This window comes from Euphorbia lathyris, chromosome 1 (assembly GCF_963576675.1).
Source record: "Euphorbia lathyris chromosome 1, ddEupLath1.1, whole genome shotgun sequence".
NCBI lineage: Eukaryota > Viridiplantae > Streptophyta > Magnoliopsida > Malpighiales > Euphorbiaceae > Euphorbia > Euphorbia lathyris.
The window spans coordinates 12,140,002-12,152,587 of record NC_088910.1 but is presented as its reverse complement, the minus strand read 5'-3'; the positions used below and the strand labels follow the sequence as shown (position 1 = coordinate 12,152,587).

The window sequence follows — 12,586 nt, the reverse complement described above, 5'->3', positions numbered from 1 at the left end:
TGGGCTCCTTAACTCCAAGCTCCTTTGTTCCATGCTCTTGTGCTTTTGATATCACATCATTCCCTCTCTCTTGAAAAGGATTTGTCCTCAAATCTTCATCTCCTACATCAAACAAAGATAAATCAGCCACATTAAAAGTTGCATGCACACTATACTCACCTGGCAAGTCGAGCTTGTAGGCATTATCCCCAATTCGTGCGACAACTTGAAATGGACCATCGCCTCTAGGATGTAGCTTTGATTTTCTCTGAGCGGGGAACCTTTCCTTGCGCATATACAACCACACCCAATCACCGGGTTCAAATAGAACACATTGTCGACCCTTGTTAGCTTGCTTTGCATAATGCTCATTCTTCTTCTCCAGTTGTTGTTTCACTTGTTCATGTAACTTAAGCACCATTTCTGCCTTTTTCTTTCCATCTAAACTTTTCCTTTCATCAACAGGCAAAGGGATCAAGTCTAATGGTGTCAAAGGATTAAAACCATAAACAATTTCAAATGGTGAGAAGTTAGTAGATGAATGTATAGCCCTATTATAAGCGAACTCAATAAATGGTAGGCATTCTTCCCATGACTTAAGATTCTTTTGAATAACTGCCCTAAGAAGTTGTCCTAAAGTTCTATTTACTACTTCGGTTTGACCATCAGTTTGAGGGTGACAAGAAGTAGAAAACAACAGTTTAGTCCCTAATTTATTCCACAAAGTCTTCCAAAAATAGCTTAAAAACTTAGGATCTCTATCACTAACTATACTCTTTGGCATCCCATGCAGACGAACAACCTCTCTAAAGAACAAGTTAGCAATATTAATAGCATCATCAGTTTTATGGCATGGTATGAAATGTGCCATCTTAGAAAAGCGATCTACAACCACAAATATGGAATCATTACCTCTCTTAGACCTAGGTAAAGCGATTACAAAATCCATGGATATAGCAGTCCAAGGTTCATTCGGCACAGGTAATGGAGTGTATAAACCATGAGGCATAACTCTAGACTTAGCTTTCTTACAATTAATACAACTAGCACATATTCTTTCCACATCACGTTTCATATGAGGCCAAAAGAAATGTTCAGAAATCATGTCCAAAGTCTTAGCAACCCCAAAATGCCCCATCAAGCCTCCACCGTGGGCTTCCCTCACAAGAAATTCTCTATGTGAACATTTAGGCATGCATAATCGATTATCTCTAAATAAGTAGCCCTCATGTCTATAAAATTTTCCAAAAGCAGTAAGTTCACAAGCTTTATAAATAGATGCAAAGTCTAGATCATCAACATATAATTCTTTGATATACTCAAATCCTAAACACTTAGAATGCATCACATTCAATAAGCTAACTCTCCTACTTAATGCATCAGCAACTACGTTTTCCTTCCCTTGCTTATACTTAATCACATAAGGAAACGTCTCTATAAATTCCACCCACTTGGCATGTCTTCGGTTCAATTTTTGTTGACCCTTAAGATGTTTCAAGGATTCATGATCGGTGTGGATCACAAACTCTTTAGGCCATAAATAATGTTGCCACATTTGCAAAGCCCTAACTAATGCATAAAGTTCTTTATCATAAGTGGGATAGTTTAAGGTTGCACCACTAAGTTTTTCACTAAAGAAGGCTATAGGTCGACCCTCTTGCATTAAAACAGCACCAATCCCTACTCCCGACACATCACACTCAATTTCAAACAATTTATCAAAGTTTGGAAGTGCTAAAACGGGGGCAGAAGTTAGTCTTGCCTTAAGCATCTCAAAAGCATCCTCTTGTGCTTTGCCCCAATTAAAGCCAACATTCTTTTTTATTACCTCGGTTAGTGGCGCGGCAATGGTACTGAAGTTCTTCACAAACCTCCTATAGAAACTCGCCAAGCCATGAAAGCTCCTCACCTCGGTAACTAAATTTGGCGTTGGCCACTCTTGAATGGCTTTCACCTTTTCAATATCAACAGAAACTCCTTGTGCTGAAACAATAAAACCCAAAAACACAACTTTCTCCATGCAAAATGAGCACTTAGAAAGGTTAGCGTATAATTTCTGTTCTCTCAAAACATCTAATACATCCTTAACATGTTCTATGTGTTCTGCCTCAGATTTAGAATAGATAAGAATGTCATCAAAATAAACAACAACAAATTTACCTATAAACTCTCTCAAAACATGATTCATTAATCTCATGAAAGTACTAGGTGCATTTGTTAAACCGAAAGGCATAACTAACCACTCATATAAACCATGCTTAGTCTTAAAAGCCGTTTTCCATTCATCTCCTAATGACATGCGAATCTGATGGTACCCACTCTTAAGATCTATTTTAGTGAAAATAACAGCCCCATTTAATTCATCCAACATATCATCTAACCTAGGGATAGGATGACGATACTTTACCGTGATTTTATTGACGGCTCTACAATCGATGCACATCCGCCAAGTTCCATCTTTCTTTGGTACTAGGATGACTGCTACAGCACACGGACTCATAGATTCACGAATCAACCCTTTTGCCATTAGTTCCTCGACTTGCCTTTGTAGTTCTTTTGTCTCCTCAGGGTTACTTCTATAGGCTGGTCGATTTGGAATTTGTGCTCCGGGAACAAAGTCAATTTGATGCTCAATTCCTCGAATCGGGGGTAACTTATTAGGCATCTCTTCGGGGAATAAATCCTTGAATTCCTGCAAAAGAGGGAAAATACTAGAAGGAAGGTTAGACTGATTTACAGAAGATAAACAAAAACTCTTACAATAAAATAATAATAAATTTTTGTTTTCAAAATCAGCTTGCTTTACATCCCTCAATTTAGCATATAAAAATAGATTTTGGCTTTTGTTAATGCTCCTTTCTTTTTCTCTCCTCTCACCCTCATTTCTCGACCTCACTAATGCCTTTTCACTCACCTCTTCTCTCTTCACACCCTCACTGATTTTATCACTCTTATTTTCTCTCGCCTTAACCTTTTCCCTTCTCACAGATTGTTCTTGTAACATTCTTTGCATGTAGAGCTGATCTTCAAACACTTCAGCAGGTGATAAAGGTGGCAAAATATACTTCTTCCCATCCTTAGCAATAGTAAATTTATTTGTTCGACCATGATGTAGTGCTGATCGATCGAATTGCCAAGGCCTCCCCAATAACACATGACATGCTTGCATAGGTACTACATCACATAATACCTCATCAGAAAAAGAACCAATAGAAAAGTTCAGAAGCACCTGTTTAGTAACTTTGAGTTCGTTACTATCATTCAACCATTGTAACCGATAAGGATTGGGATGTGGAATTATTGATATCCCTAATCGGCTTGCTAACACATTGCTTACCACGTTGCAACAACTTCCTCCATCAATAATTAGTAAGCATGTTTTTCCAAGTATGTTGCAATGAGCATGAAAGATGTGCTCTCGTTGCTCAATGTCACCACTCACTCCCATCTTCAATGTTCTACGAGTGACTAAGTTAATTCCATGTCCTCCTTTACTATCCACCTCTTCTATATCACTACAATCTTCTAAGGTGGGCATATCATCTGATTCATGTTCAGACTCACTTTCGGATATTAACTCACCATGCTTCATAACCATCGCCTTTTGATTCGAACACTCTCTTGCATAGTGCCCTCTCCCTTGGCACTTAAAACACACAATTTCACGAGTTCTTGTGGGTTTTTCAGTAGTTTTGTATTTTGGAGTAGTTCCACCAATTTGCAACTTCCCAAATGCTTTTGAATCAACCTGAGGCTTTTGGTCACTTTTAGAGCTAAATTCAGATTAGTTTTGAAATTACCTCTTGGATCTGACTTCCATGGAGTGGAAGTAGTGCCTTTGAACTTTGATCTCCCTTTCTCAACCTCTTGAAGTTGTCTCTCAATTTTTATCGCTTTATGGAGCATCTCGTCCATGTGGAAATAAGTTTGTAGCTCAAGAGGGTTGCGAATCTCCCTCTTCATTCCCATGAGAAATCTAACCATGGTAGCTTCCTCATCTTCTTGTATATCAGCTCGGATTAGTGCCATCTCCAATTGTTTGTGATAATCTTCAACAGATTGGTTACCTTGAGACATGGATTGGAGTTCTTTCAACAGCTCCTTATAATAGTGAGCCGGCACAAATCTCTTTTTCATGACCTTCTTCAATTCACCCCATGTTCTTATGGGTTCATCACCATCTCTTTTTCTTGTGCGCTTTAATTGGTCCCACCAAACAGCCGCATATTCAGTTAGTTCGGATACTACAAGTTTCACCTTCTTCTCCACGGAATACTCATGTATGTCAAAGATTGTTTCAACCTTTCGTACCCAATCAAGATACGCCTCTGGGTCACTAGCTCCTCGAAAAGTAGACATTTAAGTTTGATAGCATTAAGATTACTATCTTTTCGATCGTTACCCCTTTTTCGGTATCCAAACTGCTCCTCCTCTTCAGACTCGGATAGTTCATCATCAAAATTCAATCTCCCCCGTCCTCCTTTCTTTTGGCTTGATTTCTTTTGGTTTGAAACCAAATCAGCCACAATAGCCCCTAACCTCTTCATCTCACCTACAATAGCTTGTTGCCATTCTTTAGAATCAACATCGTTAACGTTGTCCTTTTTAGGTTCGTTAGACATGACAAAATATATAAAGAATGAAAGAAAAGTGAAATCTAGTCTAAAGCAAGAAAAGAAGAAAAATAAAGTAAAAGAAGTACCTCACAACCGGTTCAATCACTCTTTTATATTATCTTGATAGATCACAAGGATTATCTCGGGTAATATAAATGTCAATGAAGCAAAAGAATGACAAAATAAAGTAGGGCAGAAACTAGAAGCAAAGAAGACTAATATTGTAACGATAACCAAAGGTTAGCACACTAAGAATAGAATAAAAGACGATTTTCGAAGAAGAGACAAATGTTTGAAAGAAATTTTAAGAATGTGTGTTTAGCATGCAAATTCTAGAAAACTTGTAACTTTAGTACAAACAATGAGCCGATTTTTTTTTTTTTCTTTTTTTTTTTCCTTTATTTTTTTTTTTTTTTTTTTTTTAAACTAGACTGGAATTGATTAACAAATTAAACTTGCACTAATGATTTAGCATGCAAAAAAAAATGAAGAAATTCACACACATAAATAGGTTTGGCTAGTAAGAATAGAATCAAAAAATAATCAGTTCGCTACAACTAAGAACCTAAATAACTAGATGCAAAGGTATGAAGAACTCGATCAATAATTAAAGACTCTAGATTGGGGTAATTTTTTTTTTTCAAATTTCGACAAACAAAACAAAAACAACAAATTCCTTAAGAGTCAAAGCTCTGATACCAATTGATGTGATATTGGTTATGAAAAAGAGATAATAACCAAATCAACAAGTTTTCCCGATCTATCTTAAGGAATTAATAGAATCAAATAACAAACATAAATTGGTGATAACAAACCAATCCCAAAGAATTAAAGACAATGAAAGGAGATCTGACCTTACACCTTCGAATAATTAAATTGGAACCTGAGTGTTTGGCGATTCACAAGTACCTTACCAAAATACTTGTTCACGATCAAGATAATATTGCAAGAATGATGACCCGGTCTCTCAAGCTCACAATAAAGAATTCAATCCCGGATTGAAAATAATTCCCAAAGGAAAAGAAGAACTTTTGTTCATAAAAATATTGATTTCTGATTGATGAAAATAATGAAGAATACAAGCCTTTATATAGGCTATAAAATAAACCTAAACCTAAACTAAAAAGGAAGTTGAATCCTAGTGCACCAAGGTAAAAGAAATCCTAATTAGACAAGGAAAAATATTAAATTCGTTTTTGTCATTTAGAGCCCAATTTCAGCCCACTAATTAACATTATTTGGGCCTTTTAATTAGCTAGAAATAAGCTCAATCAAACCTATAAGGTTATAGTATTAATTTTAATGAGTCCCAATGGGTTTTGCACATGCCAAACACATGCAAGTCCAAAGCTTCTCTTAAAATATGATCAACCTTTTTACATATCACTATTATGGGCTTGGGCTTGGATACAACACAAAGACACGCCATCTTTAATGACTTCGCTAGAATTCATTCCTTGTTTAAAGAAGCTCAAGATGAGTCCATTAAGCATTTGTTGGTCTTTCTTTGCACGATTCTTCGTCATAGGTCCAATTGACAGCTCCAATGGATCCCTCATGCTTCTACTGGGCTCCTTAACTCCAAGCTCCTTTGTTCCATGCTCTTGTGCTTTTGATATCACATCACGGAATGTCAAGTTTGTTGGTGATTTCCTTCGGGAGGAAGTAACCTAGAGATCCGTCCAAGGGTAGATGCCTTCTTGTGTACTCTTAGATCCGCCCGCTCGTATGTCCTGGGGATCCGCCCTCCTAGGTACAACCTCCATGGGTCTGATGTCTGAGGATCCGCCAGAGCGCGCGTGATCAGTGATCCCAGTTAGGATGTCCGCATCAGCATTCTTCACCTCCTCTTTAAGCTTGAGTGGAGAAATTTCAACTCATTTATTGTTATAACTTTTTTTTTGGTAAAATGTATCGGTCACTGACATTTATTGTCATCAATTACTTCAAGTCTGTTTGACTTAGCTCCGGATATTTGCTTCAATTAAAATTTCTCTGCTTAAAATGCTCCATCTGATATTACAAATCTGAGTAAACAATGGCTTTCTCTCATGGTTATTATGTTCTCCTTACCTTACTATTGCTTTCTTCTTCATTGTTTGCTCAAAATACAGGCCAAGTAAATTTGGGCAGCTCTCTCACAGCAGGAGATGATAAACCGTGGATTTCTCCTTCTGGGGATTTCGCTTTCGGATTTCAGCCGCTTGAGAAGAAGGATCTTTACTTGCTTGCAATTTGGTACAACAAAATCCCAGAACAAACTATTGTCTGGTACGCAAATGGAGATGATCCGGTGCCAACAAGATCGAAAGTAGAGCTAACTTCAGACCGGGGGCTTGTGCTCACTGGCCCTCAAGGAGCAGAGATATGGCGATCTGGAATCAGCATGGGGGCGGCTGCATCTGGTTTGATGAATGATACAGGCGATTTCATGGTTAAAAATACAGCAGGTGAAAGCTTATGGCAGAGCTTCGAAGATCCGAGAGACACATTACTGCCTGGACAAGCGCTAGAAAGGGGTGGGAGGATTCTTAATTCTAGACTCAGAGAGACTAACTTCTCCCTCGGAAGGTTCCAATTTCGTTTGATTCCAGATGGGAATGGTGTGTTGAATTTCAACAATTTGCCTACTGGTTTTGCTTATGATGCCTATTTCTGGACAAATACAGTTGATACTAATGCATCGAATGCTGGTTTGCGAATAGTATTTAACGAGTCTGGCTACTTGTACGTTTTGAGAGCAAGCAATAGACGAGAGCTCATCACGCCAGGAAGAGTTATCTCTGCTGCTGAATATTACCATAGAGTAATTCTCCATTTTGATGGGGTTTTGGCCCAATATTCTTACCCCAAGAACTCTAGTGGGAATTGGGAAGTTGTTTTTAGAGAACCAGATAACATCTGTAACAGTTTGAGTGGAGTAGGAACTGGACCTTGCGAGTTTAATAGTATCTGCAAACTGAATGAAGATCAGCGAGCAACATGTGGATGTCCGCCGAGGTTTTCTCTAATTGATCAAAATGATGAGTATGGAGGCTGTAAACCAGATTTCTATCCTCAATTTTGCTATGATGAGAATGATGAAGGGCCAAATTCCGACTTTGAGTTCATAGAATTGAAAAATACTGATTGGCCAACTTCCGATTACGAGCAGTACAATCCTTATAACATACAAGATTGCCAAAAAGCTTGTCTCCATGATTGCTTCTGCAATGTGATTGTGTTCAGAGAAGGAAGTTGCTGGAAGAAGAAGCTGCCACTCTCTAATGGAAGGCAAGATGAAAGAGTTAATGGGGGAAGTTTCATAAAAGTGAGAAAAGGGAATTTCACACAGAGAAAATTAACTTCTCTTCCATTCCCCTTTGAGACGAAAAAAGGTAATCCTGTTCCGGTTCTGGTTGTGTCTTTGCTCTTAGGTGGCTCTGCGGTTATCAATTTCATATTCTTTGGCTTGGTGGGTTTTGGTTCTCTCGTCTTCTACAGAAAAAAGTTCATACCTTTTGGTCAATCCTGCAAATCCAATTTGTTTCACTTCAGCTATATGGAACTTGTGGAAGCAACAAATGGGTTCAAGGAAGAGCTTGGAAGGGGCTCTTTCGGCATCGTGTACAAAGGGTTAAGAGAAACAGCCATTGCAGTGAAGAAACTAGACAGAGTAGTTGCAGACAGTGAGAAAGAATTCAGGACAGAAGTTGAAGTGATAGGCCAAACTCACCACAAGAATCTCGTCAAGCTTGTAGGCTTCTGCGACGAGGGACAACATCGGTTGCTAGTGTACGAGTTCCTAAGCAGCGGGGCTCTATCGAACTTCCTAGTCGGAGATACAAAACTCTGTTGGGAGCAAAGAACTCAGGTAGTCAGAAAGCGGAGGGATTGGGAGTCATGGAGGCCCATCGGCCTCCAGATTCCCGAGAAAAATTAAATAAAATTAGAAATTATGAATGGAAAATTCCGTCGGGCTGCGACAGAATTATTTGTCGTTGATGATTAGTCAAATTAAAAGTTTATAATCTTAACATATTTTAAATATTTGTTTTTGTTTGCGCCACTGCAGGTAGCATTCGGAATAGCAAAAGGACTCGTGTATCTCCACGAAGAGTGTACTACCCAAATCATCCATTGTGATATAAACCCTCAAAACATTCTTCTTGACAACAATCTTGTTGCCAAGATTGCTGATTTCGGATTGGCTAAGCTTCTTATGCTTGATCAGAGCCGAACTTCTACTGAAATTCGTGGAACCAAAGGGTATGTTGTCCCAGAGTGGTTAAGGAACTTGCCGATTACACCAAAAGTAGATGTGTACAGTTTCGGTGTGTTACTACTGGAGATCATTTGTTGCAGAAGAAATGTGGATTCAGAACTAAGTGAAGATGAAGTCATTCTGATTGATTGGGCTTATGATTGCTATGTTGAAGGCAAAGTAGATGTTCTAGTTGCAGATGATGAAGAAGCCATGGATGACTTGAACAAGGTTGAGAGGTTCTTAATGGTTGCAATTTGGTGCATTCAAGAAGATCCAAATCTCAGACCAACTATGAAGATGGTTTTGTTAATGCTTGAGGGGATTATTCCGACCGCAGTTCCACCATGTCCGTCTCCGATTACCGTCGGCATTGAAAAGTAACTTTAGGTTATTTTGGAACGAGTCAATAATTTATTGGTCCCGTGTTTTTCAGTTTTTGTATTAACATTAGCTTGTGCTTTTATCTTAAAAAAAAAATACATCATAGGCCCCAATTTTTTCAAATTCATCTTAATCTTTCCGTGCAGAATTTTGATAGTCAAAAGTTAAGTTTTATATAAAATGACAAGTTGATTATTTCAATGTTTTATGATGTTCGATGTACTTGTCATTTTGTATAAAATATAACTTTGACTAACAAAATTTTAGACGAATGGACTAAGTAGTTGATTTGGAAAGAATAAGGGATCTATAATGTATTTTTTAGAATACACGGACTTGCTAGTTTTGATATGTGAAAATCTAGAGACTAAGAAATTATTTATCCTTTTGGAAGAATATATTAGGAAGAGGATCCACGAATGAAAAACAGAGAACTATACTTAATCTTTATAAGTAAAGTAAGATTCAGTTACCAGGAAACTATCTGTTTCTGGGAAAAAGGCACTGAAACCATCGCACAATTGAGAAGAGATAGTCTCGAGACAAAAAAGGGTTCGTTTATAGCAGGATATAAATTTATACAATTCGTAGTATACAATCAGTGAAGTTGTAATTAAATGCCCTAATTGTAACGAGTCTAAACAAAGCTCGATATTTTGATCTATTTTTTAGAAACCGCTAAAAATACAAAGGAGTATTAGTAATCGATAATGTGTGTAAGCCCATTACATATACACAAGTATTAGTTTCGAGCAATGTCAAATTCTGAACAAGTACCTCCTTTTTAGAAAACCGCAAAAATCTATTCAAATGGATTATTAATAACTCTTGTTTTTCTACTCGTGCTCCCATATTTTTACATACTATCCTTAGTAAAGATAGTAAAATTATATGTGATTTGTAAAACTCATTAGAATAACCGATTTGAAACTAACACAATAATTACATGACATTAATAGGCTTAATACGTCCCCAGCCCCGTAAGTTGTTCTAATACTGCAACTGACCTCTGAATTGAGATTTGTGACAACTAATTCCCCCAACTTGCTTATTTGGTACAAATAACTCCTCAAATTGCTCAATTGGAATAAATAACTACTCAAATTGCTTATTTTAGAACAAATAACTCCTAAACCCAAAAAAAGATTCAACATAATATTGCATCAGAAATAAAAGATTTTCAAACTATCGGTTGCAACATCTAACTAATCTATATGATACATTAACTAAAGGGCAAAAAAACTCCCGAAATCACAAATATTAACTTATTTAAGGGGTTATTTGTTCCAAATAAGCAAGTTGAGGGGGTTAGTAGTCACAAATATAAGTTCGGTGTCAGTTGCAGTATGAGGACAGATTGAGGACCAGGAAGGTATTAAGCCACATTAATACAATACTATCTTTATAATTGATACTCAACTTCCATCCATTATTTGTTTGAAATCGTCCACTATTTATAGCCGCATCAAGTTGATCTGATAGGTCAGAATGGCGATTTGTCCTCGAGATGATCAATCGACAGTTATCTCTGGCATTAATGACACATTCGGCGCATGGTTTTCTAATTATTGCGCTTACATCATCCTAGGTGGCTACTTAAATGCACATGCGGGTATTAATTATGCAAGTGGGTTTACTCAGTATCTAGAATACTAAACGTTTGACATATTTTGCGTAGAAATAATTTTTAGCATGCATAGTAACTCAGCATATAGTAATCACACAATATATATGTCTACTCAGCGTAAGGTGATTTTATGTCATTCATGTTAGCTCATCATATTATGCACTAATCACTCAGCATGTCATAATCACTCAACATTCATTTAAGCACAGAAATCTATTGTAGAGGGTTAGACATACCGATAGCTTCCCTTAGTATGCTAAACTGCTCACGAGCCAGTGGCTTCGTGAAGATATCTGCAAGTTGTTCATCTGTTGGAACATAGGTCAGCTTGATCTCACCCTTGAGTAAATGGTCTCTGATGAAGTGATGTCTTATGCTAACATGCTTCATCCTGCTGTGTTGGATTGGATTTTTAGATAAGTCAATGGCACTCTTGTTGTCGCATTTGACTTTGATTGTTTTTGTTTGTACTCCATAATCCTCCAGCTGTTGCTTAATCTATAGCACTTGTGCCACACAGCTTCCAACAGCAATGTACTCAGCTTCAGTTGTTGACAGGGCCACTGACGATTGTTTCTTACTGAACCAAGACACTAGACAGCTTCCAAGGAAGTGACATACTCTTGAGGTGCTTTTACGCTCCAGCTTGTCTCGTCCATAGTCAGCGTCAGTGTATCCAATGAGTGTGAAGTCATTTGAGTTTGGATACCATAAACCTGCATTAACTGAGCTCTGCAAATATCTAAAAATTCTTTTCACAGCTATATAGTGAGATACCCTGGGGTCAGCTTGATATCTTGCACAGTAGCATACTGAGTACTGAATGTCTGGCCTACTAGCAGTTAGATAAAGTAGAGAGCCAATCATACCTCGATATAACTTGCTATCTACTGACTTACCTTTCTCATCAGCACAAAGCACAGTGTCAGTACCCATTTGGGTAGATATGGGCTTACAATCTTCCATAACGAATTTCTTTAGAATCTCCTTGGCATACTTAGACTGACTAATGAAGATGCCATTTTTACCTTGTTTGATTTGAAGTCCAAGGAAGAAGTTGAGTTCTCCCATCATTGACATCTCAAACTCAGTTTGTATCTGCTTGCTAAATTCCTTGCACATAGATTCGTTAGTATCATCAAAGATAATATCATCTACGTATATTTGTGCCAACATGGTATCTTTATCCTTTTTCTTAATGAATAAGGTTGTGTCAGCTTTACCTCTGACATAGTTCCTGGTCAGCAGGAAACTAGTCAATCTTTCATACCAAGCACGTGGTGCTTGTTTCAGGCCGTAAAGGGCCTTTTTGAGTTTATAAACGTGGTTTGGAAATTTTGGATCTTCAAACCCTGGAGGCTGACTAACATATACCTCTTCGTTTATAACTCCATTAAGAAATGCACTATTGACATCCATTTGGAATAGTTTAAAGTTCATGAAGCTAGCATATACACACAATATTCTTATAGCCTCTAACCTAGCTACAGGTGCAAAGGTCTCACCATAGTCAATACCCTCCTGCTGAGTGTAACCTTGAGCTACAAGTCGGGCTTTGTTTCTGACTATGTTACCTTGTTCATCTAGCTTATTTCTGAATACCCACTTTGTTCCTATGGTCTTTTGATTCCTAGGTTTTGGCACTAAATCTCATACCTCATTTCTCTTGAATTGATCAAGCTCTTCCTGCATAGCATTGATCCAGAATTCATCGTGCTCAGCTTCGGTGAAGTTCTT

The 12,586-nt window shown here is 37.7% G+C and overlaps 1 protein-coding gene across 1 annotated transcript; it reads left to right on the top strand.

The window, feature by feature from the left end:
* The first annotated feature begins 6,551 nt into the window (after positions 1-6,551).
* Positions 6,552-9,902, top strand: LOC136221950 (G-type lectin S-receptor-like serine/threonine-protein kinase LECRK3). Its single transcript, XM_066009429.1, has 2 exons — positions 6,552-8,448; positions 8,650-9,902. The coding sequence occupies exons 1-2, from the start codon at positions 6,634-6,636 to the stop codon at positions 9,220-9,222; spliced, it is 2,388 nt and encodes a 795-aa protein (XP_065865501.1). The 5' UTR covers positions 6,552-6,633; the 3' UTR covers positions 9,223-9,902.
* The last annotated feature ends 2,684 nt before the right edge of the window (positions 9,903-12,586 follow it).

Bases quoted from the DNA above. Each gene is read 5' to 3' on its own strand.
- LOC136221950 (XM_066009429.1), top strand. From the start codon at position 6,634: ATGGCTTTCTCTCATGGTTATTATGTTCTCCTTACCTTACTATTGCTT. The intron at 8,449-8,649 runs GTAGTCAGAAAG...GCGCCACTGCAG, and splicing joins GTTGGGAGCAAAGAACTCAG to GTAGCATTCGGAATAGCAAA.